General features: G+C 34.1%; 1 protein-coding gene across 1 annotated transcript in view; it reads right to left on the reverse strand.

Annotated features, from left to right (window-relative positions):
• Positions 1 to 233: 233 nt before the first annotated feature.
• Positions 234 to 26,893, reverse strand: part of LOC141829090 (MLO-like protein 9) — a 39,959-nt gene continuing 13,299 nt past the window's right edge. Inside the window, exons 2-16 of the mRNA XM_074716508.1 lie at positions 24,054 to 24,111; positions 23,371 to 23,699; positions 23,070 to 23,186; positions 22,903 to 22,963; positions 22,630 to 22,718; positions 22,424 to 22,498; positions 22,264 to 22,352; positions 13,217 to 13,266; positions 13,072 to 13,112; positions 12,822 to 12,995; positions 12,656 to 12,691; positions 12,504 to 12,571; positions 10,614 to 10,674; positions 422 to 596; positions 234 to 355 (exon numbers count right to left, since the gene is read on the reverse strand). Of these exons, the coding sequence (XP_074572609.1) occupies positions 234 to 355; positions 422 to 596; positions 10,614 to 10,674; positions 12,504 to 12,571; positions 12,656 to 12,691; positions 12,822 to 12,995; positions 13,072 to 13,112; positions 13,217 to 13,266; positions 22,264 to 22,352; positions 22,424 to 22,498; positions 22,630 to 22,718; positions 22,903 to 22,963; positions 23,070 to 23,186; positions 23,371 to 23,699; positions 24,054 to 24,111 (1,545 nt within the window). The remainder of the gene's footprint in view (positions 356 to 421; positions 597 to 10,613; positions 10,675 to 12,503; positions 12,572 to 12,655; positions 12,692 to 12,821; positions 12,996 to 13,071; positions 13,113 to 13,216; positions 13,267 to 22,263; positions 22,353 to 22,423; positions 22,499 to 22,629; positions 22,719 to 22,902; positions 22,964 to 23,069; positions 23,187 to 23,370; positions 23,700 to 24,053; positions 24,112 to 26,893) is intronic.

The raw sequence follows: 26,893 nt of genomic DNA on the forward strand, positions 1-26,893 counted from the left end.
GTAACCAGAGCATTAATACGTCACCGTCTGGCTTCTCTAATCAATTGACACACATGAATACATGCAAGTCAAACTCGTAATTCTAACATTTTTCTCGGGAAAATCAGGGAGTGTTCACCTTTACAACAAGTGAGTTTTTATAGCCATGATAAGAATCTTGTAACTCAGAAAAAGAAAAATCCATAGAATATTAAAAAAAAAAATTCTACCTCAAAACTCTGTGTTTTACGATTTTATGAAAGATCAATAAATTGGTAATTCTCTTCTTTCTTCGGTTCTACTGCAGGGAGCTGTTCAGTTGTTCCGGTGAGGATGTCTTTGGAAGCCACAACCGCGGTCGAAGCTGCAGTGGCTACTGCCGGTAGAGCTTCAGCATCAGGACTTTGAATTGGACCTTTTCGATGTGTTAGCAAAATGTCACCTGTGGATGATGGGTCCTGAATTGGGTGCATAGCGACTGCTTTTGGACTTCCAGGGGGACTGGCATTGGGTGAACCCTGTGTGTTCTTTTTTTTCTTCATGGCAGTTTGGTGCCATTTCTTTATAGCTTTGGATGTTTGCTCATCGAAGATGGATCTTTTCATGTGTGAACCCATCTGAAACCAGCGGAAGAAAACAACAGAAGAAAATGGTAAATGTTAGCATTAACATCAACACACCATAAATCTAGTTGTTCTATTTTCATATAATTATTATTGAAGATAAACAATGACTAAATTGTCCAAACTATCCATTACATAAGTCAAGCCCTACAAGATACTAGCTCATGTGACCAAAAGGTCATATCTTTGAATCTGGCAAATTTAATAGTTGATGTGTATGAATCATAATATTTATCAAATATTTACTGCATTATATGAGCATAATTTATGTTAACTTTTAGCATTTTCATTCAGTTGACCTCTTTAATTCAGATGACTGTGGTTTATGTTTTATATTGATAATAAGTGGAGATTTTGATGTTGGAGCATACTTGGAGACGCAAAGTCTAAAGAAACAGCAATGCAGCATGATCCATAATCAGCCCGTGATAGCCACCATGACCGTGGATCATTTAGGAAGTCAGATTGCCCGTAAAGCATCGCCTGGAGCATCTAACAAGAACCACGGCCAACCTGTGGCACTTGGATCATGGTTCATTTTGACACTTGACGAGAAAATTTCTAAAACAATCGACAGGTTGCTTGTGATACCTACCATGGCTGTGGATTGTAAAGATTTTCAAGATGATGCCTCTCCTTATTTTTAGGAAATTTTGTTAAGTCTCCTCTTATTTTTAAAATTTTATTAGCTGCTCCTTTATTTTAGAAAATTATATTAAGGTTTGTCCTAGTTTTTAGGAAACTCTGTCAAGATCCTGAAACTATAAAAGGAGGCTAGGGGCGACAGTTAGAGGCATATGGTGATCGGGGATTAAAGGATCTCCCAATCCCGTGACAGGGGATCGATGAGGAAGCCGCATTAAACACTTCAAAGGAGCTACGATATTAATGGCCAGTATTTCTAATGTTATAGAGTAGTTTTCTTAATTCTAGGATTAGGGAGTAACCTGATATTGAGTTGACAGTTAATTATAAGTGATTTTTCTCTTTTATCTATGATTTGTTAGATACTTGATTCAGTCTTAGTTTGCTTTATGTATTCACGTGTTACTTGCATGATTAAAGTTTAAAGGACAAATTTCTCTAGGATAGACCAAGAGATGAACCTAACCTAGTATCTAGCATATAAGTATATGTTGCAATTGTTAGAAATTGGGGGGCATACTGAGAGGTAACCCCTAGTCTTAGACCTATAGAAGTAGACTTGAGGGTTTGTTTATAAAAGTAATTTAAATTCTCTTGAGAATATCATTGGCTATCACAGAGCATGAAGGGTCTACCCCAATTCGGTTACCATGAGAATAAGAACAGCGTTAAGGTAGACACACCGGTGCATTTCGAGAGTAAACATCGGTTACCTTATAATAGACCACCTTCAAGCATGGTCTAACATTGAGGTAAGAGAGGGCTTTACAACTAAATTGTTAACGATTATCGTGGTGAAATCGAAATCCTAGGATTGTCTCTAAAATTGATTTTCCCCATCACTTTCATTCAGTTTTCTTAGTTTGCTTTGATTTCATAACAATTTCCTCATTTCGAGTTATCTAGATAGCATCCATTGTACATAAACTACTAGTCAACAATACAGTTCCAAAGAATGATAGTTTTACTACTTGACGACGACCGTGTATTTGTGGTTAGCATGCATCAATAGTCAGCCTAAACTTCTAACGAGCAAAACCAATTTTAAGTGGTTCGAACACTATTCATTACAATCATTGCTACTGACAAATCTACCTAACCAAGAAAAATACCTAACCAATCATATTGTCATTGTTAGATGTCAAAGATAATTATCTAACCTAGACTAATTTGTCACACCTCAATTCTAAATGGCAAAAAGGCCGACATGGAGAAATATTTAGATCATTAACATTCAAATTTACACAACCACATTGACAACTACATTGGGCACATGCTCAGTCCTTTTTTGGTCTCGACCATGAGGTCTTCCCATACCATATTGAATATAAAAATTTTCAATTTGGGGTGGAAGTGACAAGATTAAATCCTTTTTAACAATGTCGTTATATGAATTTGGCACACATATTTATAGTAAATCTTTCAATCTAGCTCACTTATCACTAGACCATACAATCATTGGTACTTAGGTACACACCTAATTCAATACTTGGGTACAATGTCGTATGCACCTGCTTCAATCAATTTTTTAATGAAGATTTAGATGATCAACTTAACTTAGGTAATTTAAATAGACTAAATGAGTATAGAAATTTAAATTTTATCGTAGAATTTAAACTTAAGAAGTAGAATAAACTTTAAATGGGATGCAAATTAGAAAATAATTGGACCAGATGATATTCCGATAGAAGTATGGAAGTGCTTAGGGAAATAAAGTATTGAATGACTTATAAAGTTATTCGACCTAATATTGAAAATGAAAAAATATCTGATTAGTGGAGGATAAGTACTCTAGCTCCCTTAGATAAGAACAAAGGAGCTGTATAAAATTATGCAAACTATAGGGGTATTAAATTAATGAGTCATACCCTAAAACTTTAAGAAAGATGTAAGACTTAGACATGGTATTCGTTCACCTAGAAAAAGCTAATCATGGACGAACTCACTAGACATATCCAAGATACTGTACATGTTGTTTACAGATGATATTATTTTATAGATGAAACACGTGAAAGAATGAATGCTAAACTCGAATTTTGATAGAAAAAGTTAAAAGTTAAGTGTTTTAAGCTTAGTAGAATAAAGATAAAATATATAGAATTTAAGTTTAGTAATATTAAGTGTAATGAAATAATTGTTAAAATAGGAGATGATGAGTTGTCTGTAACTAAGAGTTTTAAGTATTTAAAATTATTTTTGTAAAAAGATGGAGGATTTAGAGAAATATTTTACATAGAATACAAGTGAGATGGTTGAAATGGAGAAGAGTGTCAAGTGTTCTTTATGATCGTAAAGTACTTATAAGACTTAAAGGAAAGTTTTACAAAACGACGGTGAGACATGTCATATTATATGGAGCTGAATGTTGAGCTATGACTCGAACACAAGAAGAAGATGAGAGTTGCAAAGATGAGAATATTAAAATGGATGTGCGGACTTACAAGGATAGACAGGATAAAAAATAAAAATATTAGAGTGAAAGTCAGGATTGTACCTATTGAGGGAAAACTCTAGGAGATACGTTTAAAATGGTACGAACATGTACATAGATGACCAATAAATGCTCTAGTTAGGCGATGTAAAATATGATAAATATGCACATCAAACGAAGAATAATACTTAAAAAGACTTGATTAGTAATAATAAAACAAGATAAAATTTATTTACATATAAATGATGATATAGTATGGGATAGAGCCCAATAACATAGAAGGATCTATATAGTCGACCCCACCTAGTGGGATAAAGCTTGGTTGTTGTTGTTGTAGTCTATTTTGGAAACTTCATATCGAATTGGAAAAATATGGTGATTTTCCTTAAAAGAATATTTTCTCAATTAGATTTTTTTTTAAATGTGTTATTTAAATTTTGAGATTTTTAGAATTTGCATTTTTTAGGAAAGTTTTTCAAAAAAATATATCTTCTTTTAGGAATGAGTGGACTAGGATAATAATCGACTAACACTTAGATGAGTCGATTATGTCAATAAGTTAGTTGAATCGAGTTTAACAAAAAATCTAGACATTAGTTTTCATCTAATTTTGGATTTAGCCTCATTTGTATATATTTAGATCTCTATGCTAACTTTTCATTTTTAGATAATTACATGCGTTCAATCATGTTTTCATCATTATATTTTATGTATGTCAAAGGGGAGAAACAAAAGATTTAAGTTAACCTTATCTCCGTATTTAGAAAATTCCTAGCCCAAGAGGAGCTTATAGTTGCAAAGGGGGCATATTTTTGGTTTTACTAAATTTATTTATTTTTAACTTAAAACGGATAGTCAAATATTAAAAAGGAGAGATTGTCATGCCCTAAGCGATTGTGTTTGACCATGTTGTTTTGATTTGTTTGGCAAAGAGTTTAAGTTAGGTTTGATTGTGTGACTTGTGTGTGTATGAACCTTATAGGAGCTTGTTTAGCTCGATGGCTCGAGGTTCATTAAAGAACCAAGGATGGAATGGGACATATGAGAGACTATAAGACAAGTAACATTGAAGTGGTAGTGTTGATGATAACATATATAAGAAACACTATGTAGGGAAAGAGTGAAGGATGACATGTTTAATAGGGACGTAAGTCTTGACAAAAGATGGCTTCAGTGGCAAAGTCAAATCGTAATGAAAGCTCTTAAGTGAGTAGTGAGAGTCAAGAGACTTGTATTTTTGTGTACATGTAGCTTTTTATTTAGGCATAAGATTCAATCAAGAAACAATGTGTTTTGGGGTTGTAATCAATGTTTTAATGAGCTAGTAGTTGACTCCAGTCGTTGGTGTGCTAAGTCGACTAGGGAACTCTGGTTGAACTATTCGTGAACAATTTAGACCTTAGTCAACTAGACAGGTAAACTGAATACCTGAATGAATTTAAAAATAAGACTACTTCAAGAGAATCTTATCTAGTTTAGTCAATTGTTGGGATTTAATTCAATTGGAATAGATTCCAATCAATTCGATTTCCGATGAGTCGACTCAATCCAATAGTTGGTAGATAAAGCTCTGGTGATTCTTGTTACAGTCGATTGGTGGTTAAATGTGTCGACTAACATTAATGCAAAACAATTATTAGAGCTTATCTATGTCCATTTGGAGGGTTATAAATGGAGAGGTAAGGGGAGCTCGATCAACAATAAAAAAGCATAATTTCTTGGACATTCCATAATCTCCACAAAGCATTCTTTTATTTTTATAGTCTTATATGTTTAACACTTAAGGTTTCTAGCTTTAAGTCATAAATCCTATTTTTTATATATTCCCTTGCTTTGTCGTTGCTTTCTTTTGGTTTTTGTACAAGGTTTCTCCACCTTCAGTAAGGAAAAAATATAATGGGCTTCTCGAGGTGTGGCTCACCTTAAGAGTCCATAGGCTATAGAATAGGAATCAAGAGTTCTGAATCATGTAAAATATTTTTTTATATATTCGTTGTTGTTATCTTTGTAACTCCGCCTGTGATAAGTTTACCTTATCATTGTTGATCCCAAGCCCGGATAAAGGAGGAGGGTTGCGTTAGGTTGCCAGCCAGCGTTAAACTAAGACAAACACTCATGAATGGATCCATTAAACTATTGTGTTAATGCTAGGATGTTCCCCGGAAGGAACGCATTGCAGGGTCCGACTGTAACGTCTCGGCAAGGACCGCTACATCTCCATGAGAACTTGGGTATAGTGTTAAATGAGCAAAAGTTCTCACACCATAGGTTGGGTAAGAATAAAAATTATAGAAAAATTAATAGTCTAAGATTTGGAACATGGAATATAGGAACTCTTACTAGTAAAACAATGGAGGTAGTAGATACGATGATTAGGAAAAGAATTAGTATTTTGTGTGTACAAGAGACAAAATGGGTAGGCGAAAAGGCAAAGTTGATAGAGAACTCGGGTTATAAGTTATGGTACACAGGGAAGAGTAAAACAAGAAATGGAGTTGGTGTTATTGTAGATAGTTCGTTAAAGGATGAAGTTGTAGGAGTAAATAGAAAGGGGGATAGAATTATAGCTCTCAAAATAGTAGTGGAGAAAGACACTATAAATGTAATTAGTGTATATGCACCTCAAGCAGGATTAGATGCAAATACAAAATCAAGGTTTTGGGATGACCTAGATGAAGTATTACAAAATATTCCATCAAATGAAATGATTTTAATAGGAGGTGATCTAAATAGACATGTTGGAGTGAAAAATGAGGAATATGAGAGGGTGCATGGGGATTATGGGTTTGGAACAAGAAATGAGGAAGGTAAAACTATACTGGATTTTGCGATAGCATATGATCTTATACTAGCTAATACGTTTTTTAAGAAAAGAGAAGAACACTTGATCACATTTAAAAGCGAGAATAATAAATCGCAAATTGACTTTCTTATGGTTAGGAAGAGGGATAGAAAGATTTGTAAAGATTGTAAGGTCATTCCTGGAGAAAGTTTAACTACCCAACATAGGTTAGTAGTATTGGATATACGTCTTAAGCATAATATCCATAAAAAGAAAATATCCACTACTCCTAGAATTAAGTGGTGGAAGTTGAAGGATGAGAAATAAAACATATTTAAGGAGAAGGTAGAAGGACAAGTATTAGGTGAAGTATACGGTGACCCTACTATGACATGGGATAAAATGGTATCAAAGTTGAAAATAATAGCCAAGAGTATACTCGGCGAGTCAAAGGGGCATGTACCACCAAGTAAAGAATCTTGGTGGTGGAATGAGAAAGTACAGGAAAAAGTGAAGGAAAAACGAATAGCCTATAAGAAATTATATATTTGCAAGAATGAAGAAAATTTAAAAAAATATACATTAGCTAAGAAAGAGGCTAAAAAAGCAGTGAATGAAGCTAAAAATACAACTTTTGAGCAGTTATATCGAAAATTGGATACAAAAGAAGGAGAAAAAGACATTTATAAAATAGCTAAAGTGAGAGAGAGGAAGACAAAAGATATTAGCCAAATAAGATGTATTAAAGATGAATGCAATAGGGTATTAGTAAATGATGGAGAAATAAAAGAGCGGTGGAAGAGGTATTTTCATCAACTTTTTAATGAAGGTGTAGGTGATCAACTTAACTTAGGTAATTTAAGCAGGTCAAATGAGTATAGAAATTTAAATTTTTACCGTAGAATTCAAATTTCAGAAGTAGAACAAGCTTTAAACGGAATGAAAAATGGAAAAGTCGTTGGACCAGATGATATCCCGATAGAGGTATGGAAGTGCCTAGGGAAACAAGGTATTGAATGGCTTACAAAATTATTTAACATGATATTGAAAACAAAGAAAATGCCAGATCAATGGAGAGTAAGTACTCTAATTCCCTTATATAAGAATAAGGGGGACGTACAAAATTGTGCAAATTATAGGGGCATTAAATTAATGAGTCATACCATGAAACTTTGGGAAAGAGTAATAGAAAAATGATTAAGGAAAGAGACTATGGTCACCGAAAATCAATTTGGGTTTATGCCTGGTAGGTCGACAATAGAAGCTATACATCTTCTCAGACAACTAATTGAAAAGTATCGGGGGCAAAAGCAAGATCTACATATGATATTTGTTGATTTAGAAAAAGCTTATGATAGAGTCCCAAGGGAAATTATATGGAAGATTCTAGAAAAGAGGGGTGTTAGCATAGTATATATTGACCTAATTAAGGATATGTATGAGGAAGTAATGACTAGAGTGAAGACTTCAGGCGGATTAACTGAAGCATTTCCAATAAAGATAGGGTTACATCAAGGGTCAACTCTAAGTCCTTATCTTTTTACACTAATCATGGATGAACTTACTGGACACATTCAAGATACCGTACCATGGTGCATGTTGTTTGCAGATGATATTGTATTGGTGGATGAGACACGTGAGGGAGTAAATGCTAAATTAGAATCTTGGCGAGAAACACTAGAAGAGAAAGGTTTTAGGCTTAGTAGAGTAAAGACAGAATATATGGAATTTAAGTTTAGCAATATTGAACGTAATGAGACAAGTATTAAAATAGGAGATGATGAGTTGTCTGGAACTGAGAGTTTTAAATATTTAGAATCATTTTTGCAAGCCGATGGAGGGATTGAGAGAGATGTCTTACATAGAATACAAACAGGATGGTTGAAGTGGAGGAGAGCATCAGGAGTTTTATGTGATCGTAAAGTGCCTCTAAAACTTAAAGGAAAGTTCTATAAAACGGCAGTTAGACCTGCCATGTTATATGGCGCTGAATGTTGGGCTATGACTCGAGCACATGAGCAAAAGATGAGAGTTGCGGAGATGAGGATGTTAAGATGGATGTGTGGACATACGAAGATGGACAGAATAAGAAATGAGAGCATTAGAGAGAAAGTTGGAGTTGCATCTATTGAGGAAAAACTCCGTGAGACACGTTTAAGGTGGTACGGACATGTACTTAGACGACCGATAAATGCTCCAGTTAGGCGGTGTGAAACTATGACAAATACGCATATCAAACGAGGGCGAGGTAGACCAAAAAAGACTTGGTTAGCAACAATAAAACAAGATAAAATTTATTTAAATATAAATGATGATATAATAGGAGATAGAGCTCAATGGCGTAAAAGGATCCTTATAGCCGACCCCACTTAGTGGGATAAGGCTTGGTTGTTGTTGTTGTTGTTGTTATCTTTGTATTTGGCCTTGCATGAGAAAGGATTTTATTTTCATGTCATGATATTTACCTCCAACTCCCTCCCACCTGCCCCCTTGTAGCTTGCCAAACACTATCATATTGATTCTAATAGCATTTGACAACATATGCCAACCTAATAAGTTCCATAGGATGTAATTAATAGTAAATACATATCTAATCAACTCTATACCAATTTATTAGCCATGGTCAAAATTGGCCATCTGGGAAGATTAGATCTTAATCCACTAAGGATATTTAGGAAATTCTCTAATGCTTCTAGTAAGAGTTAGAAAATCAAAGAAAATAATGGTACATTTTAAATTAAATTTCATTCAAAAGCACTTAAAATTACAATTATTAGTAATTGCACATTCTTATAATAGGTTGTTAAATAGTATGACCAGATATTATTCATCATTGAGTGCAAGAACATATTCAATAAAATGAACTTCTTCGACCAGGAGATGCATCTCATGACAGTCCTCAATCATGAGAAGTTGCTTGGTGTGATAGAGCTGCCTCTTGGCCTAGAACCATACATACAATAAGTATCACATAAGTGTTTGAGGATACAATAGGCTTGATGTAATTAAAGCAAAATGTATCATCATCCTAGCAGCCATGACACCTAACTATGCCAAGATAAGATATCATATGCCAATAATATATTGTCAGAGCAAAAGGCTTGTACGATAAGAATACCCATCCATAACAATATGAAGATTTGAGACATCTTTCAAGAGTTAAATGGCTGGCAATGCATCCATGGAGAAGCATATCATGGAGATGATAACCCTTCTTTTAATTGGTTGTCAGAGTTAAATTTTATAATGAAACCAAGTTATAAGTAGATATTGTGCTTCAATCAATCCATACTACTATTATGTATTGTTCATCATGAATTATAATATATTGAAGGTAGACAAAACTTTTAGAGTTATTGTTGATGTTGAGGGAAGATGAACCCAAAATTTGAAAGAAGTCAAAGGATGAGGTGAATTTGATGAATAATATTATTAAAAGGAAGAAAAAAAAATGAAGCTCCAGAAGAAGGGTAAGACCTCCTCTACTAGTCCCTCTAGTTGTGTGAAATTCTCTACAAACCCCTCTAGTGGTGTGAAAAAGATCTCCAACTCCATGACATGGAGGTTAAGGAAGATGAGGCAGTATTTCCATTGTTAGAAACCGGATCACTAGAAATGCAACTACAAAGAGAAATGCATGATTTTGTTGTCAACTTTAGAATACTGAGGTTGTTTACTATTTGTTAATCATGTCCACCAATTCTTGGAAAATGCATGATTTTGTTGCCAACTCCTCACTGTATGTACTTGTCTTCAAATCATGCATTCCATGTTGAGCATCTCCAAGATACAATCACTTTGCCATAAGCAACTATTCTCACAATCCATCTAATATATATTATTTTATACAATCTCCTGGTAAGCAGTACACAGTATTGAGAGTCCACGTCATGATTATAATCACATGAAAACATAAAACTTCAATCTCTTCTGAATTGCCAACAGTTTGCATCACAATTTTATCTAACATGACACTTCAATCATTAAATCCATTAGCATAGGCAATGGCAAGAAATTCATCCTAAGTTTTACTATGGCATTAAGTTCATCTAGAGATGTTGATATTTTTCTCTTCAAGTGCTTTACAAAATTATGACTTTCTTTTAAAAAATAAGTTTACTCAAGACAGAAAAACTAAGCTAGAAGAACTTGCCTGAGATACAAGTGCATATAGAGGAAGTGTGGTATAACTGCATAGAAACTGTACTATGACTCTGCATAAACAACAGAGCAAATCAAATGTAAATTGAAAGCAGAAGTGTATGACTAGCTAGCCACACCTCATAGATAATAAGCTCTGGCATACTATTCCTGTACAAACATACTCTAATATCCATTTTTAAGTATAAAATATTATCACAATCATTTCAGAATGGGAAATACTTTCCTTTGTTGTCTCATGATTACAATCAAAGTTTAATTTGCTAAGTGAATTTGGACATAAGTCAGGCTGTTAGATGATGTAGCAGTTACATATGCAGTAGGCGATGGAAAACAGGAGTTTACTACCAAGAATATATGTTATTATGTAGAATATAATTTGTTTGCATTTAGCCTATATTGCACATAAAATAAGGATTTATGGTTCGATCAAAATTGTTTGGCCTTGGATCATTCTACTAGTAAAGATGCACCATTAATGATGAGCTTCGATAGTGAAAGAGGATGACTTGAGATAAGAAATGTATAATGTTGAATCAGGTAGCAATTAAATTTTGATACAGTGATGAGATTAATTATGAGAGTGCTGTGCTAAAGTTGTTTTGGAAGGGTTAGATAAGGTGTGACTATTGATTGGCTTCTGGTTATATGGATTCAGTCTGGAATTTTAGGATTTATTCACCATCTTCATCATTGTGATTCCATTCATATTATTAATGTTCCTATTTTTGGATCTTCTCTTCTATAACTACAAATGGAAGATATAACTACAAACAGGAGAAGCATGAACACATTTAATTTGAGTATGGATTGGTGTTACCCTATGTGTCCTCAAATTTATTGATTGATGAATAATAGTTTCATTTGTCTTTTGGTTGAATTAATTATAGAGTTTGTTATTGACTTCTTTAGTGCAGTTGTAGCATAAAATTTCCCAAAATTTAACTAATGGGAAATTAATATTGAATTATTCGATGAAATTATTTCACTATCAACTATTTTGTTTAAAAGCTGTTTGGTGTTTTTTTTTTTGCCATTACAATTCATAAGAAAGCATCCCTAATCTTTATGCTTCATACTCGAGTACTAAAATGAACCAAGAGGGTATGAAAGAAAAGACAATGCTTTATCTATGGATTTAATGCTCTCTTGGATAGCATCGCTCTTCTCACCTAGGGTTAAATAGATCTTTATCTTTAGGTGAGTTTGAGGTTATTTAGAGTGTGTTTACTTCTAGAGGGTATCTAAAATCATTTCACTTTGATTGTTTTATATTGCTCACTAAGAAGTTGAAAATAACGAAGGGTGTTTGCACATGTCAACTGAGGTGGGTGCTGAAAGTGAGCAAGATATCAGTGGTTTGCATAGATATATGAAACCTGAATTTATTTTTATTTCAACCACCATACCATTATAGAATGTAGAATTATTAACCATGCACCCATATAGAGTGAGACAACAAATTAATATCTAGCTTTAATAATCATGATGGCATAAAGTAGTTTGTAATGTGGTTTATGTTGAAGTGCATACATCAGAGTTGGCAATTATGTTGTGGATGGTTGATTGTCATTACTCTTGTTGCTGATTTTAATAGTACGTTAGTGATTAGTTTACCAAACTAAAATCAATTCCAAATTGTTGTTATTTTTTATAACAAGAAGCAAACAATTGAGGCAATAATCATGCTGATACCCACCAAAATTTATATAGATTTTAGGTTTTTCCTAGTGATGCATAACAAAACAACTTTCATTATGCCAATTCGTTGAGATTCATTTTAAAAAGCTCATCATATGTTTTTTTCCAATTGCAAGAGGATAGGATAATCCTATCATAAATGACTGAGACAATTGGAAAGGAAACAGCATAGGGAACTAACCCAAGACAGAGTCTGGCAATCATGACCTTACTACTGTCATGGAAACAGGAATTCAATCCAAACTCGTACTGCCACAAGAACTCAATTGTCAGATCAAAGAAAACAAGCACAATCGTCTCTCAAAACAATAACTGAGAAAGAAAAGAACTGACCCATATCCATAGAAAATATATCAGCTGGAAAGCATTCTGCAAGAAATAAAATGAATGAGTCAATGAGAAATACTCATCTGTTATGAATTTTATGCACAATCAAGAGAGAATTGTTTTTCTCCTTGTAGATTTGGTCATAACAGATGGAGATGAAATTGAGATATACCTGGAACAATGCAAAGTGAATGAGAAATAGAATGAACCGAGGACGTCCAAACCAAAAGTGATGATCACTAAGTTGTACAAGAGGAATTCCCTGAATCACCGCATGCCTCTCTGTAATTTCAAGAGCCATCTGAGTGATGATAGCCTGCAACTTAGTGCCCACAGACAAGATTGTCTGCAGAAATGATAATTTCATTAGTCTGTGCAATCAAATTGGCGTGTAAAACACATGCCTGTCAAAGGCTTCTTACAATGAGAGGTATGACTGCAATCCAAAATAAGGTATGCCACCCTGGAAGAAGAGAGGGCATTCAGATCAAAGCACACAATAGTGCTTAACATTCCAAAATTACGAATGGAATTTGAATTTGCCATAGATGCCTTGCAACTACAAACCTTTCACATTTAGAAGCAAAAACATCACTGCAGAGAACCATAGAAGAGGACTGACCATCAAGAAGGAAATAAGTCAAATTACAAAAATAACAAATCAAGGAGTAGAAGGAAACTATAAGAACTAGATTATAGAATCAGATAAATTGTCATCTTTGCCACTCAATCCCAACAAAACTATAAAATTTCAATAAAATTATAAAATTAAATTAGTATGAGACAATTAATTCAGCAAGAAACTAATTCTTCATTTGTTAATTTATTTATATAGCTTGCTTGATGAGTAAATTTGTTTCTAGTGAGATACATGGAATGGCAAACTGAATAACAATTCAAAAACTACGAGATAAGTCGAAGTTATTGTTCAATGTATTAGAATTAATAGGATTAATGTTGTAGAAGAAATAATCCTAAGTTGATATTATAGGTTTAGAGTTTCTACATTAGGTCATATATACACATGCAACTATTTCTTAATAACGGTTACACAATTTTTCCAAACTTAACAAGGTAATAAAGCACCCATTTTAGGTTTTAGAATTTTCCAAAGAGAGCTTCCCCTTACCCATCCCTTATCTCTTTTTTCTTCTGTTCTAGTTCAAGCCCAACTCATCTCCCTCTAGCCAATGTCGGGGATTTAGTCTCTTCTCTATTGCTTCTGTCTCCATGGAGGTGAGTCCTCTTCAAATCTTCTCATTGTTCCTAACAAGGGTACTAACAAGAAGGTAGAAGGCAACTGCGAGGATCATTGCATTTGCATCCTCTACTGTGAGGTCACTATCCCACTTTATAGATCATTGAGATCCAGCATAGTAAGTGGGTTTTTATGTGGGAGTTTAATCAACTAAACTAGTTGCTTTTTGTCAACTAATACTATTCTAGTCAACCAAAAATATTTTTAAAAGCTTATAAAAAGTTAGTTTTAGTTAACTAAAACTACTCTAGTCAACAAAGTTATTTAACTTTGACCTAAATTGTTTATTTAAGGAATTTTAAAGTAATATTAATTTTTTACTAATGTGTTTAATATATCTACGTAACTCCACCCATGACGAATTAACCTCGTCATAGTCGGTCCCAAACTCGAATAAAGGAAGAGAGTTGCATTAGGTTGTCAGCTAGCGTTAAATTAAGACAAATACTCAATGAATAGATTCATTAAACTATTGTGCTAATGCTAAGTTATTCCCCAGAAGAAACGCGTTGCAAGATCCAATTGTAACGTCTCGGCAAGGATCACTATATCTCCAGAACTCGAGTATAGTGATAAATATGCAAGAGTCTGCATTGCAGTGTCCGACTATAACATATTGGCAAGAATCGCTATATCTATGTGAGAACTTGAGTGTAATGTTAAATAGGTAAAAATTCTCACACTATATGTTAGATAAGAACAAATATGAAAAGAAAAATAATAGTCTAAGATTTGAAACATAAAATATAGGAACTCTCACTGGTAAAGCAATAAAAGTAGTAGATATGATGATTAGAAGAAGAATTAGTATTTTGTATTTACAAGAGACAATAGATAGGCGAGATGATAAAGATGATAGAGAACTTCGATTTTAAATTATAGTATACAGGAAATAGTAAAACAAGAAATGAAGTGGTTATTGTTGTAGAATGTTTGTTAAAGGATGAGATTGTAGGAGTAGTTAGAAAAGGGGATAGAATAATAGCTCTCAAGATAGTAGTAAAGGAAGAAACTATGAACATAATTAATGTATATGCACTCCAAGCAAGATTAGATAAAGATAGTAAATCAAAGTTTTAGGATGACCTTGATAAAGTATTACAAAATATTCTGTCAAATGAAATGATTTTATTAGGAGGCGATCTAAATGGACATGTCAGAGTAAAAAATAAGGAACATAAGAGGGTGCATGAGGGTTATGGATTTGGAATAAGAAATAAAGAAGAGAAAACATATTGGATTTTATGATAGCAAATGACCTTATATTAGTTAATACATTTTTTAAGAAAAGAGAATAACACTTGGTCACATTTAAAAGTGAGAATAATAAATCGTAAATTGACTTTCTTATGATTAGGAAGAGGGATAGAAAGATTTATAAAGATTACAATGTCATCCCTGAAAAAAACTTAACTACCCAATATAAGTTAGTAATGTTGGATATACATCTCAAACATAGTATTAATAAAAAGAAAATATACATGACTGCTAGAATTAAGTGATGGAATTGTTAAAGGATGAGAAGCAAAACATATTTAAGGAGAATATAGGAGTATAAGTATTAGGTGAAATATACAGTGACTCTAATACGACATTAAGATAAAATGGTATCAAAGTTGAAAATAATAGCAAAAAGTATATTCGGTGAGTCAAAGGGGCATGCACCACCAAGTAAGAATGTTGGTAGTGGAATGAGAAAGTAAAGGAAAAACGAATAACTTATAAGGAATTATATATTTATAAGAACGAAAAAAACTTAAAATAAAGTAAGAGAGAGATAGACAAAAGAACTTACCCAAATAAGTTGTATTAAAGATGAATGTAATAGGATACTAGTAAATGATGGAGAAATAAAAGAGTGATTGAAAAGGTATTTTCATCAACTTTTTAATGAAGGTTTAGATGATCAACTTAGCTTAGGTAATTTAAGTAGGTCAAATGAGTATAGAAACTTAAATTTTTATAGTAGAATTCAATCTTAGGAAGAAGAACAAGCTTGGGAAAGTCGTTGGACCAGATGATATTCTCATAAAAATATGGAAGTGTCTAGGGAAATAAGGTATTGGATGACTTACAAAATTATTTAATATGATATTGAAAACAAAAAAATATCTGACCAATAGAGGATAAGTACTCTAATTCTCTTATATAAGAATAAGAGAGACATACAAAGTTGTGTAAACTATAGGGGTATTAAACTATGAATCATATCATGAAACATTGAAAAATAATAATAAAAAAGAGATTAAGGAAGGAGACCATAGTGATCGAAAATCAATTTGGATTCATGTCGAGGAGGTCGATAATAGAAGTTATACATCTTCTTAGACAACTAATTGAAAAATATTTGAAGTAAAAGTAAGATCTATACATGATATTCATTGTGTTAAGACTGGGTATAAAAGAAAAGGAAACCGGCGAAGCACGTCTGTCGCGCGATCTCCGCCTTTCTCGGAGAGAAAATCGCGAGGGACGCGATTTAAGAGTTTCGAAAACCCTAGCCGCCGCTTCTGCCCTAACCCTAGCCATCTCCTCCCACAGCGACGCCGCCTTCTGTTCTGCGTCCGTGATGTCACTGTCGACCACCCTTTCCGCGCCTGCCTTCACCGCGATGCCCTCCTGCTCTGTGCCGCGACACCGCTACCGACGTCGTAACGCCGCCGCCTTCCACTTGTGACTCCATTCCGTGGTTTCTCACCGCCGCCGCCAGTTGCTTCTCCGTCGGCCGCGTGTGGAAGACCATCGCCGCAACTGCGGTTTCCAATACCACCAACCCGACCTGCTCATCTCCAGCTACGGTCCCTCTCGCCCTGCTTGCCTGCCTGCCTGCCCGTTTTTTTTTATATTCACTCCCCAAATCCCCAATTTCATGGACGAAGACTGCAAGAACCCTAACTCCAGGCGAACAAACTCGATCCCCAATCTTCTCCCTTTTTTGTGTCTTCCAATGCTTCCCACGCCGATGGTTTCCAGGCACCCCTCCCCTTTCCATGGTCGCCTTTCGATTTCCGGTGAGATCGATGAGAAGAGAGAAGGGCAAAGAGGAAGCAGATGGTTGCTCCTCGTTTCTCTTCGATTTTGTTCGATCCGTCCTTTCTGCGTAGCACTACATTATTCATTCTCGTTCCTTCTAAGTTACCCAATGTGATTAAGCAATATCCTCCAATGATGTTTAGATTTTGTGTTATTATTCCGATTAGGTAATATTCTGATTTATTTGAATTATTTTAATAATATGTGTAGACTTGGGTTCGAGTGGAGCACGCTGATCTGTTGACACTCGGAGCTTGGTAGACAGAAAGTGAGTACTTTTTATCCTTGGACTCCTATATATTTCCTATTGGTACAGTTTGCACTAACGGTCTAATTCAAGTTTTGATGAATGACAAATAGGTTAAAGTTAGGTTTGTTATGAGTTTAACCTTCTTACTAAGTGTGCAGGGTTGAAAGACTTAGAACCAGACACCAGGCTGAAGTCCAGGATGGTTGAGTCCTGGCAAGAAGTCCAATTGGGTCCGCGGGGCCTGACAACTGGCTGAATACCAAGTTGGTGGAGACTTGGTAGGAAGACCATGGTGGTTGAGCCTTGGCAAAAGACCTGGTGGGTTAGAGAAGTCTAGTAAAGCTGCTAAGGTAAGTAAGGTAAGTTACTGGAGGAGCGAACCAGTGAGGACGAGTTCCATTTTGGAACTTTAGGCGCAGTCCAACTTAGACCCACTTGGGTGATCTAAGTTGAGGCCTGGTTAGATCCTGGTTTGGATTGACAGGATCTAATTAATTTTGAATATTCTATATTTTAGTATATTTTATTATTATACTAACTCTATTTTATAGGATTTGTTTAGTATATGGATAAAGTTAATTTTGCATGTAAATTCTACAAAATTAATCTTCATTATTATTCATTTTGCTAATATAAAATTTTAGTAAATGATAAAATTATTCCTATAATAAATATTTAAGGAGAATAAAATTTTATATAAAAATAATATATATATATATTATTTGAATTATTCTTTAATCCTAGATAAGATAAACTGCAAGGTGTGGATCAAGTTTTGTATTTTTTTTTAACATTTACAGATCTAGATAAACTCAATAATGCCTATATAAAGCTTCGGTCAGTGCATGAATGATTCAACTTCGACCAACATTCTTCTACGACGGCTCGAGCTTCGACACGCCAACGTCCACTTGTTGTCGGAAGACAACTCCAACACACGGAGCTAATTGACAATCTACAAAAGTGTTTGGTAACATTGTTCTTACTGCTTGTACTTAATTTATAAATAGGAAGTGTAAGGTTGTCACACTTCCTATCCTTTGTATTCAAATCTCTCAACCGGGGGGTTTTCGTCGGTTGAGGATTATAGTGGATTGCCCACCGCAAAGGTTCGAGGAACATGGGCCTTCAAGTAGGAGTCGTCGAAGGCTCCGAACGAAGTAAAATCGTTCTGTGTTCTCCTGTGTGTATTTCCTGTTTCGTATTTCTTATTTTCCGTTGCACGCTTTTCAAAGCTCAAATTGTCTAACTCTGGTTTTAAACGAATGAATTTTTAAAAAGCACGTGATTCACCCCTCTCTCACGTGCACTTGATCTTACATTTCCTGTGCATGAATAATTAATTTTAAATAGATATATATGTATACAATTAATAATGGTTTTAAAAAGGGGATTTAAAATGATCTTTAACTATTGAAACGGGGTTAAAATAATTAAATTATTAAAGAGTAAATAATTGATTTATTTCTTGTTCGCACATGGGTTCATCTGGGAGAATTAAAATGGGAAAGGGTGTTTTCAAAATTTAAATAGATACTCTGATTTACTCTCCTGTTGATACATGTCTTTATACTACTTAATCTTTTATTTCTCATATTTTTGATATTGCATCTGGTTGATACTTATCCTTACCTATAAATCTTATAGTGATACCTAAATGAATGAATAGATTTGATTTGATTTGAGTTGGTCGTTTAGACCAAGTCGAGAAGATACATATTGAGAATGTAATCATTATGATAATTAATGAAAAAGATAAGACATGAAATGATAGAGATAAAAAAATGAAAATGATAAATATTAAAAGGTGTTAACTATGAGCCTAGCTTTTATACCAGAGTACTGGACCGTACACCTGAGTAATGGTGGCGTGATGTAGTCCTCGGTTCAGAGCACTTGACCGCCCACATATCTTGTGGTAGAGCAGAGGCCGCGGTCAGTGTTTATCCTGTCTTCCACCGGTGAGGGTTGTTAGCCCGTACGTTAGATAACGTATGCGACGATATATTCTGAAGAGGTTGTTAGCCTAGATTATGAGATTTGTTTACTCTGATGATATTGGCTCCTATTGTCCACTTTTAATAAATTATATACGTGTGGATACGGTTTAAAATATTTGATCATGAGATTATATTGTTGATGATATAAGTTGCTTAAATAACAAGGATTGACAATACTGGTGATGATACTTAATAATAATGATACCTGATTCCAGACAAGAATAACGAAAGTTATTGATAAATATAGAGATACAGATATATACATATATATATATATATAAATTACGTATAAATGGAGAACTATTCGAAGGAAAATAAAATTGAGATAATAAATTATGATCTACTCTATTTCCTTGGCTTCTTAAATAAGATTAAATTTATGCACATCTTTTTCTGATTACCCACTAAGCCTTTGGCTAACTGTCTGCATTCTTTGGCTTCCAGATTTGTAGGCACAGACTTAATACTATCTTGGTTCAGTTTATTTAGAGTTGCTCAAAGACCTTGACATGCTGCGCTTCGGTTTGGTTTACTTTTGTTTGATGGTTTATGTCGTTTTCTTTTCCTTTATATGTACAGGTGGTTGTCCCTAGGCTTAATAAATGGTTGTACGAATTTCTTCTCAGTTATTTTGTCTAATAAAATTATAGATGGTTCTTTTATATTAAGTCTGTTATATTATTGGTTTCTGTATTATTATGTCACCGAGTGAGGTACCTCCCGATGTGCGGGAATGACACCTCCGGGTTGTGACACATTGACTTAGAAAAAGTTTATAATAGAGTTCCAAGATAAATTATATGAAGAATTCCAGAAAAGAGAGGTGTTAGCATAAATTAAGAATATGTATAAGGATGTAACGACCAGCATAAAAACTTTAAGCGAATTAATTGAAATATTTCTAATAAAGATAAGCTTACATCAAGGATCAGCTCTAAGTCTCTATCTTTTTACACTAATTATGGACGAACTCATTGGACACATTATTCAAGACACAGTACCGTGGTATTTGTTGTTTGCATATGATATTATTTTGATAGATGAGACACGTGAAGGAGTAAATGTTAAACTAGAATATTGGCAGAAAATACTAGAAGTGAAAGGTCTTAGGCTTAGTAAAGTAAAAACAAAATATATAGAATTTAAATTTAGCAATATTAGACGTAACGAGATAATTGTTAAGATAGGAGATGATGAGTTGTTTGAAATTGAGAGCTTTAAGTATTTAGGATCATTTTCACAATTACGATAGAGGGATTGAGAGAAATGTCTTACATAGAATACAAGTAGAATGGTTGAAATTGAGGAGAGCATCGAGTATTTTTTTGTGATTGTAAAATACTTCTAAAACTTAAAGGGAAGTTCTACAAAACGGTGGTTAGACCTGCTATGTTATATAGCACTGAATTTAGGCTATGACTCGAGCACAAAAGCAGAAAATCAGAATTGCAGAGATGAGGATGTTAAAATGGAAGTGTGGTCATACGAGGATGGACAGAATAAGAAATGAAAGCATTAGAGAGAAAGTCAGAGTTGCATATATTGAGGGAAAACTCCGAAAGACACGTTTAAGATAGTACGAGCATATACTTAGACGACCAATAAATGCTCTAATTAAGCGAGGTGAAACTATAACAAATATGACCATCAAATAAGGAAGAGAAAGACCAAAAAAACTTGATTAGCAATCATAAAATAAGATAAAATTTATTTAAATATAGATAATAATATTGTAGGGGATATAGTCCAATGGCATAGAAAGATCCATATAGCCGACCCCACCTAGTGGGATAAGGCTTGGTTGTTATTATTATTATTGTTGTTGTGTTTGATATATCTATGTATATTCAATCCTGTATGCTTGAAATTTATTAGATTATGTCATGTAAGAGGAAAAAGATGAATGAGTATTTGTAATGTATGATATTATTTATTAACATGTTTACTTATTTGATCACTTTGAATAATTCTTCATATGCGATCATACCCATTATAGTACTATTTATGATTATGCCTAATTTGAATATTATATTTATTGGTGTTTATGAAATTATTTTTGATCATGTTACTTATCGTTGTGATAAATTATTCATGTTTATGCTATTATATTATTTTTAATCCCATTTTGTTGTTTAGCAAAGAGTAAGAAGTTATAGAGTTTAATTTAAGTTTGAAGCTCCCATTAGAAAAAAGTAGTTGCTTGAAAAATAGCTCAACTTGAGAGCATGAGGTTTTGTTGGATGTCTAGACCAAGAAGAAGCTAGGTTGAGGAAAAGCTTTAACTTTCAAATGTCTTTTACCCATTAGTTTTATTGGGTCCCTTACATAAACCAATTGCCATGTTGTCATGGATTACATCAAACATATTATTGAAGAATTAGTTAAACCCCTTAGTCCCATAGTCAACATTTCTAGTTTATATTCTGCTTGTTATATGAGAAACACAGTATGGATAGTGCATATCTCCAGCATGAGAAAGAGTCTTAGTGATATTTAATTCTATATTGACATTTTAAGTATAATATTTCTACATTAACTTATATATACTTGTAATTACACATTTAATATCTATATATAATACAATATTCAATTTCCCAAGCATAATAGTTTATCAAAGAAAGATCAACGTCTATTAAGCTTAATTCCATAAAGGTTCAAACTCTTGCCTACAACATTAAACTTGATTAGGCTATAGTACCAAAAAAATCTCCAGTTATTAAGAGAGTACTTAATTTGTATATTTATGGCCTCATAACATTCCAATGCTAGCAATATCTAACCATTTGGTTGTAAAAGTTTTGAAGTAAGCATCTTTGATATCACTTGTTGGATTGAAACTATTCTATGGCTCAACTGGCCCACCAAAGAGGGTTGCTGGATCATGTTGCCAAAGCACAGCACAAAAGAATTCCATTGATATTTATTGTTGATATCTCTTGTATTATATTATAGGTTAATTCTCATTCAAAAGCCACATATGCTGTAGTGAAAGTATAGAAGTAAATGTTAATCTAATTTGAATAAGTGGATAAGAACAAGATGATTATATTGAAGATTAAGACCAGTGTTCTACCTGATACCCACAATAACCTTGAAGTCATCCTCCAGTGACCTTTTTATGTACTTTTGGAAATCAAATTTACTACCAGGAGCTAGATGAACCTGCAGTGAAGGATGCCAAATGAGAAACACTACCCAGATTTTGAATCTTTGATGCCTAAAGAGATACTCACATTGATAAAACCATGACGCATCGCTAGATAGTCGGCCTTTCGCACAGATCTAAAGAATTGACGAAAAAAATTAACCTGTAAAAGTAGTGAGTAGGAACAAGTTCAATGGTTACAACCGATTTCGTTAGGAAGCAATACATAGTAGGAGCCATCAAGCAATTATAGTAGTGTGACAAAGTAAACAAAAAGCAGCCACAAGGTCTTACAATGTAGAATATGAATGGCACTCTGTTCCAAATACTTGTGTGTTGTCTCACAAATGACGTCTCATGTGAAAACCTAATTCTTGCTGGATCTGCACCAATTGAGTACACATTGATGAATCAATCAACCTAATTGTTTGATATATCATCAACTAAATGTCATAGCTTTTACTTTGTAAACAGAATGCAATGAGCCTTTAAATCATATCAAGTGATAAGGTTCCACCCTAAGTATTACAATGAACTGAAGTAGTAAATAATAGGAGAATTTACTACCATTTGAGAATTGATAATCAGGAGATGAGGTCTCTTTTTCCCATTCTTTCCAGGTGCTAATCTGCATTTAGGTAAATTTTCACTCAAAATTGATATTTGGCAATTGATTTTGCCAAGTTCTGAAGCTATCAGTGAAAAAACCAGTGATTCAAATAAACAGTCTCCACCTTTTCTCTTCCCAAAGTCATCGTAAGGGCACTATATAATACGTGAAAGATTGCCAGGAAAAATATGAAGATGTGCAACTGATGCAGACCATGCAAGGAAATAAGTGGCACCTTTCCCTGTGTATACAAAAAAATACATATTTCCTTTTGGTGAAAAAAATATAATTATTATAAGTCTAAGCTAGCAAATCATAAAACATAATAAGGATAACATGTCATAGAGCTTTATTTAAGATACAATGGCAATTAAGTCGAGTGCTAATCAAATGCTATGAGAGAATCCATAGATGTTAATGCTTACCTTGAGACAGTGTGATGCTAATGGCTCCATTAAATGTCTACGATTGGAATAAATTGCGGTTAGTGCATCCCACAAGAGCCTCCTGTGATGAGTTTCTCCCCCATCATCATTGCCACGGCCACCACCATGCCCACCCTTGCCCTCACCCCCACCCCCACCCTCATCCCCACCCCTACCCCCACCCCCACCCCCATGCCCTTCGACTTCTGCTTCTTCCACCAAGCGACATGGCAACATAGTATCTGCAGCTTTCTGAGGTATGCAGATTTGAATGATATAATTCTGTCCAAATGTGAGAATTAAGGATATGAATCCCAGAACCATCAACTCTGCAAAAGGTACCAGCATAGTCTGCAACTTTAAGTATGCACTTTATGGAAACACAAGTCAAACTAAAATGAGGATCACTCAAATCAGATAATCTTTTTATTATCATTTTCCTTTTTGATAATTTGAGTCATTTTTATTTGATTCTACTCCTTTATGCGAGGCAAAATAAATAAGAAGGAATAGAGGAAGAGAAGAAAAGGAGAAGAGAATATAAAGTATAGGAGGAATCCTTTTCAATAATTCTCTAAATTAACCAACAATACCAAAATAAAAGATACACAATACAATATATAGATCGATAGATGATAGGAACTTTCATATAATCTTGATAAATGTGAAGCAAAAGCTCTTACCACCCTTAATCTTCTCGAGAGCTTCAAACATAGCCTTTTTGTGTCTTTCTGTAAACCACTGTTAACCAACAAATTATTAAGTGGTTTTCACATGAACATTATATTAGTTGTGGCAAACAAGATAAAATCTTATGTGCCTTACACAGTCAGAAATGGACCCAAAGGAAATTCAGTGGGTAAAGAACCCTTATTCTTATAAATCCCATTTCCACAAGGCCACAACCATCATTTCACAATCCATCCAAAAAAAAACACAAATGAAACTTGAAAAAGTATACAGCACACACCATTTGAGTACAATTGCATAGATCAAAATACAAAAGAACTTATATTTCTCAGAAAGAAAGATAGATAAACTTTTTAAAATGCAAAACAAATCAGGAGAAGTATCTTAAAACTGCTAGGAAAATTCAAATGGATTAGTTCTACATCTTAACTTTTACCTACTCTTTCTACTTAAGGACCCATATTCACTAAGCCCATAGGGCGCTATCAAGGGAATATGAATTTTTAGCCTATTCATGGGCTTTGAATTAAAGACACACATGCACATGCTGTGTTAGGCCAATCCATGTTGTATCAAACTAGATTTGGGTTTGTACATGGGCACAAGTGCGGATGTAATTTATATTTTTGCAAGTATTTATGAATTTCATTTGAATTTGGAATTTATTGTTAATGGGTTTTTTTGCCTCTTAAAAGAAGTGTGGCTTTTCAATGGAGTGTGAATTTGGAAAGTTTGCCTCTACAAAAGTAGAAATATTGCCTATTTGCACAGAATGCATTGTAAAATCTCTACAAAGTGCATTTGAAAGAGCCCTCCTTCCCTTCTAGTCTTTTTTATTCCTTGTTTACTTTTTCACTGCTCCAACTTGAAAAGACTAACAACAAGTCCCTGCACTGTCATTCTACCAAATCTACCTAATAGGGAATGATATAATTTTATCGCCAGTTGTATTCTTGAGGTATTAGTAAAAACAGTTTGCATGAAGGACTGAATTTGTGCTCTAGGAATACGAGTATTAGTTTGCCTTCTGTTTGCACCAACTTTCATACTCTCTTTTGCTTTTTCTCCATTAGTATCTACAGAATTATCAAGTTGAATGAATTTTAATAATAATCTAAAGACTGCAAAGATTACCTATATATATATACATATATTGAAAGAATGATTTTTTATCAAATTATTCATTAATACTTACTGAAATTATTTTCATTGTCTTGCTACAAATTTGCATATACCACCATTTGTTTGTTCATGTTATCATATACACTACATTTCACTACTACACATTCCATTGACTGGGACTTTTGAGTATCTTCAAGTAAATGATTGAATCGGGGATTCATTTCAATCCTTAAAGAGTAATCTCCGAAGTCTACTTTCTTAAACTAGAACTTGAATTTATTCTGAGCAAGACAATGAGTCGTGAGATTGTTTTGATCCTTAAAAGACCAGTTTTGAATATAAAAAAAAATTACTTATGTTTATGCTTCCATATCTCTACTTAGACAAAGCTTCATGGATTAGAAAATATTGTGCAAGATAAATTAGCACTAGTAGTTCTTTTTCCCAATTTTTATTATAACATTCTTATTTCTGTGAGCTTATACTCAAACAAACATGGAATTCTATAATATTATCTTACCTTTTAAACTTGGAAATCTTAGTGGATTGAGATTTTCTAGATGGAAAGAGCAAATGAAGCCATGGATAATGACCCTTAGGTTGATTAGTGCCATAAAGGTTGATCCTCTTTTTGAGTATATATATGAGTATATATATAGAAAGTATTCAAATCAATCTGACATAGCCACTACATCTCTTTCAAGTAAAACCTCAACCTTTATCTTATATCTGTTAGATATTGAGTTTTTATCGTATTTAAATTTTAGTGTCTTAAATTATTTTTTTCAAAAGAATTTCAAGCGATGAAATAAGTTGAAATGACCCACAAATTAGGTTTTGGGCATCAAGTCAAAATCAAATTAGATTTGGAACAGCTCCAATGGGTGGCCGTGATGATCATGGTTAAATAGCTTCAAATCATAATCAATTTAAATTTGTTTTGATTTGTTTATGGCCAAAATAAATTTATAAATTAGGATAGTCCAGTTTAGTCCCACTGGATGAATCAGTAGATTTTTTTTAGGAGTAAGGGGTTATATATATTTCACCCCTCTATCACTTCACACGTCTATTCTTGCATGTCCTCACTTGTCGCCCACTCTTTCCTAATCACTTATCTCCCTCTTAGAGCATCCGCAACGCTCGTGGCGTTATAACGCCTTTAACCAGTGGTCGATTGGGTCCACTTAACACGTGATTGAGTGGTGGTCGACCAGTGGTCGATCACCATATGGTGGTCGACCACCACTCACAATCTGCACCCTTGGTGGTCGACCACGTGGTCGATCACCATATGGTGGTCGACCAGTGGTCGACCACCACTCACACTATGCAGCCTCTACGAACGCGTTAACATTAAAAAAATAAAAATAAAAAGCACGGGCCCACCTATTAACGCGTTCAGAACTCTGAACGCGTTCAATACCTCACTCCTCTCTCACTCCTCTCTCACTCCTCCCTCACTCTTCCACGTCCTTCCTTCGCTCCTCCACGTCTGCTATTAACGCCCGATTAACAGCGCGTTGCGGATGCTCTTAGTGCAATATCTATCATCACACCTTTATTGTTGTCAACGTCAGCTATTAGTCTCTCTCCGTCATCTCCCTCTCACACTCTCTCATTTTCTCTCTCTTTTTCCTATGTGTGGCATGCATCACTATTGTCAGAGTGAAGACAATATAATGTTTGGGACTCAAAGGATCATATATAA

This window comes from Curcuma longa, chromosome 5 (assembly GCF_044706935.1).
Source record: "Curcuma longa cultivar G26 ecotype Majalengka, Jawa Barat chromosome 5, ITB_CL_G26_1.1, whole genome shotgun sequence".
NCBI classification, from domain to species: domain Eukaryota; kingdom Viridiplantae; phylum Streptophyta; class Magnoliopsida; order Zingiberales; family Zingiberaceae; genus Curcuma; species Curcuma longa.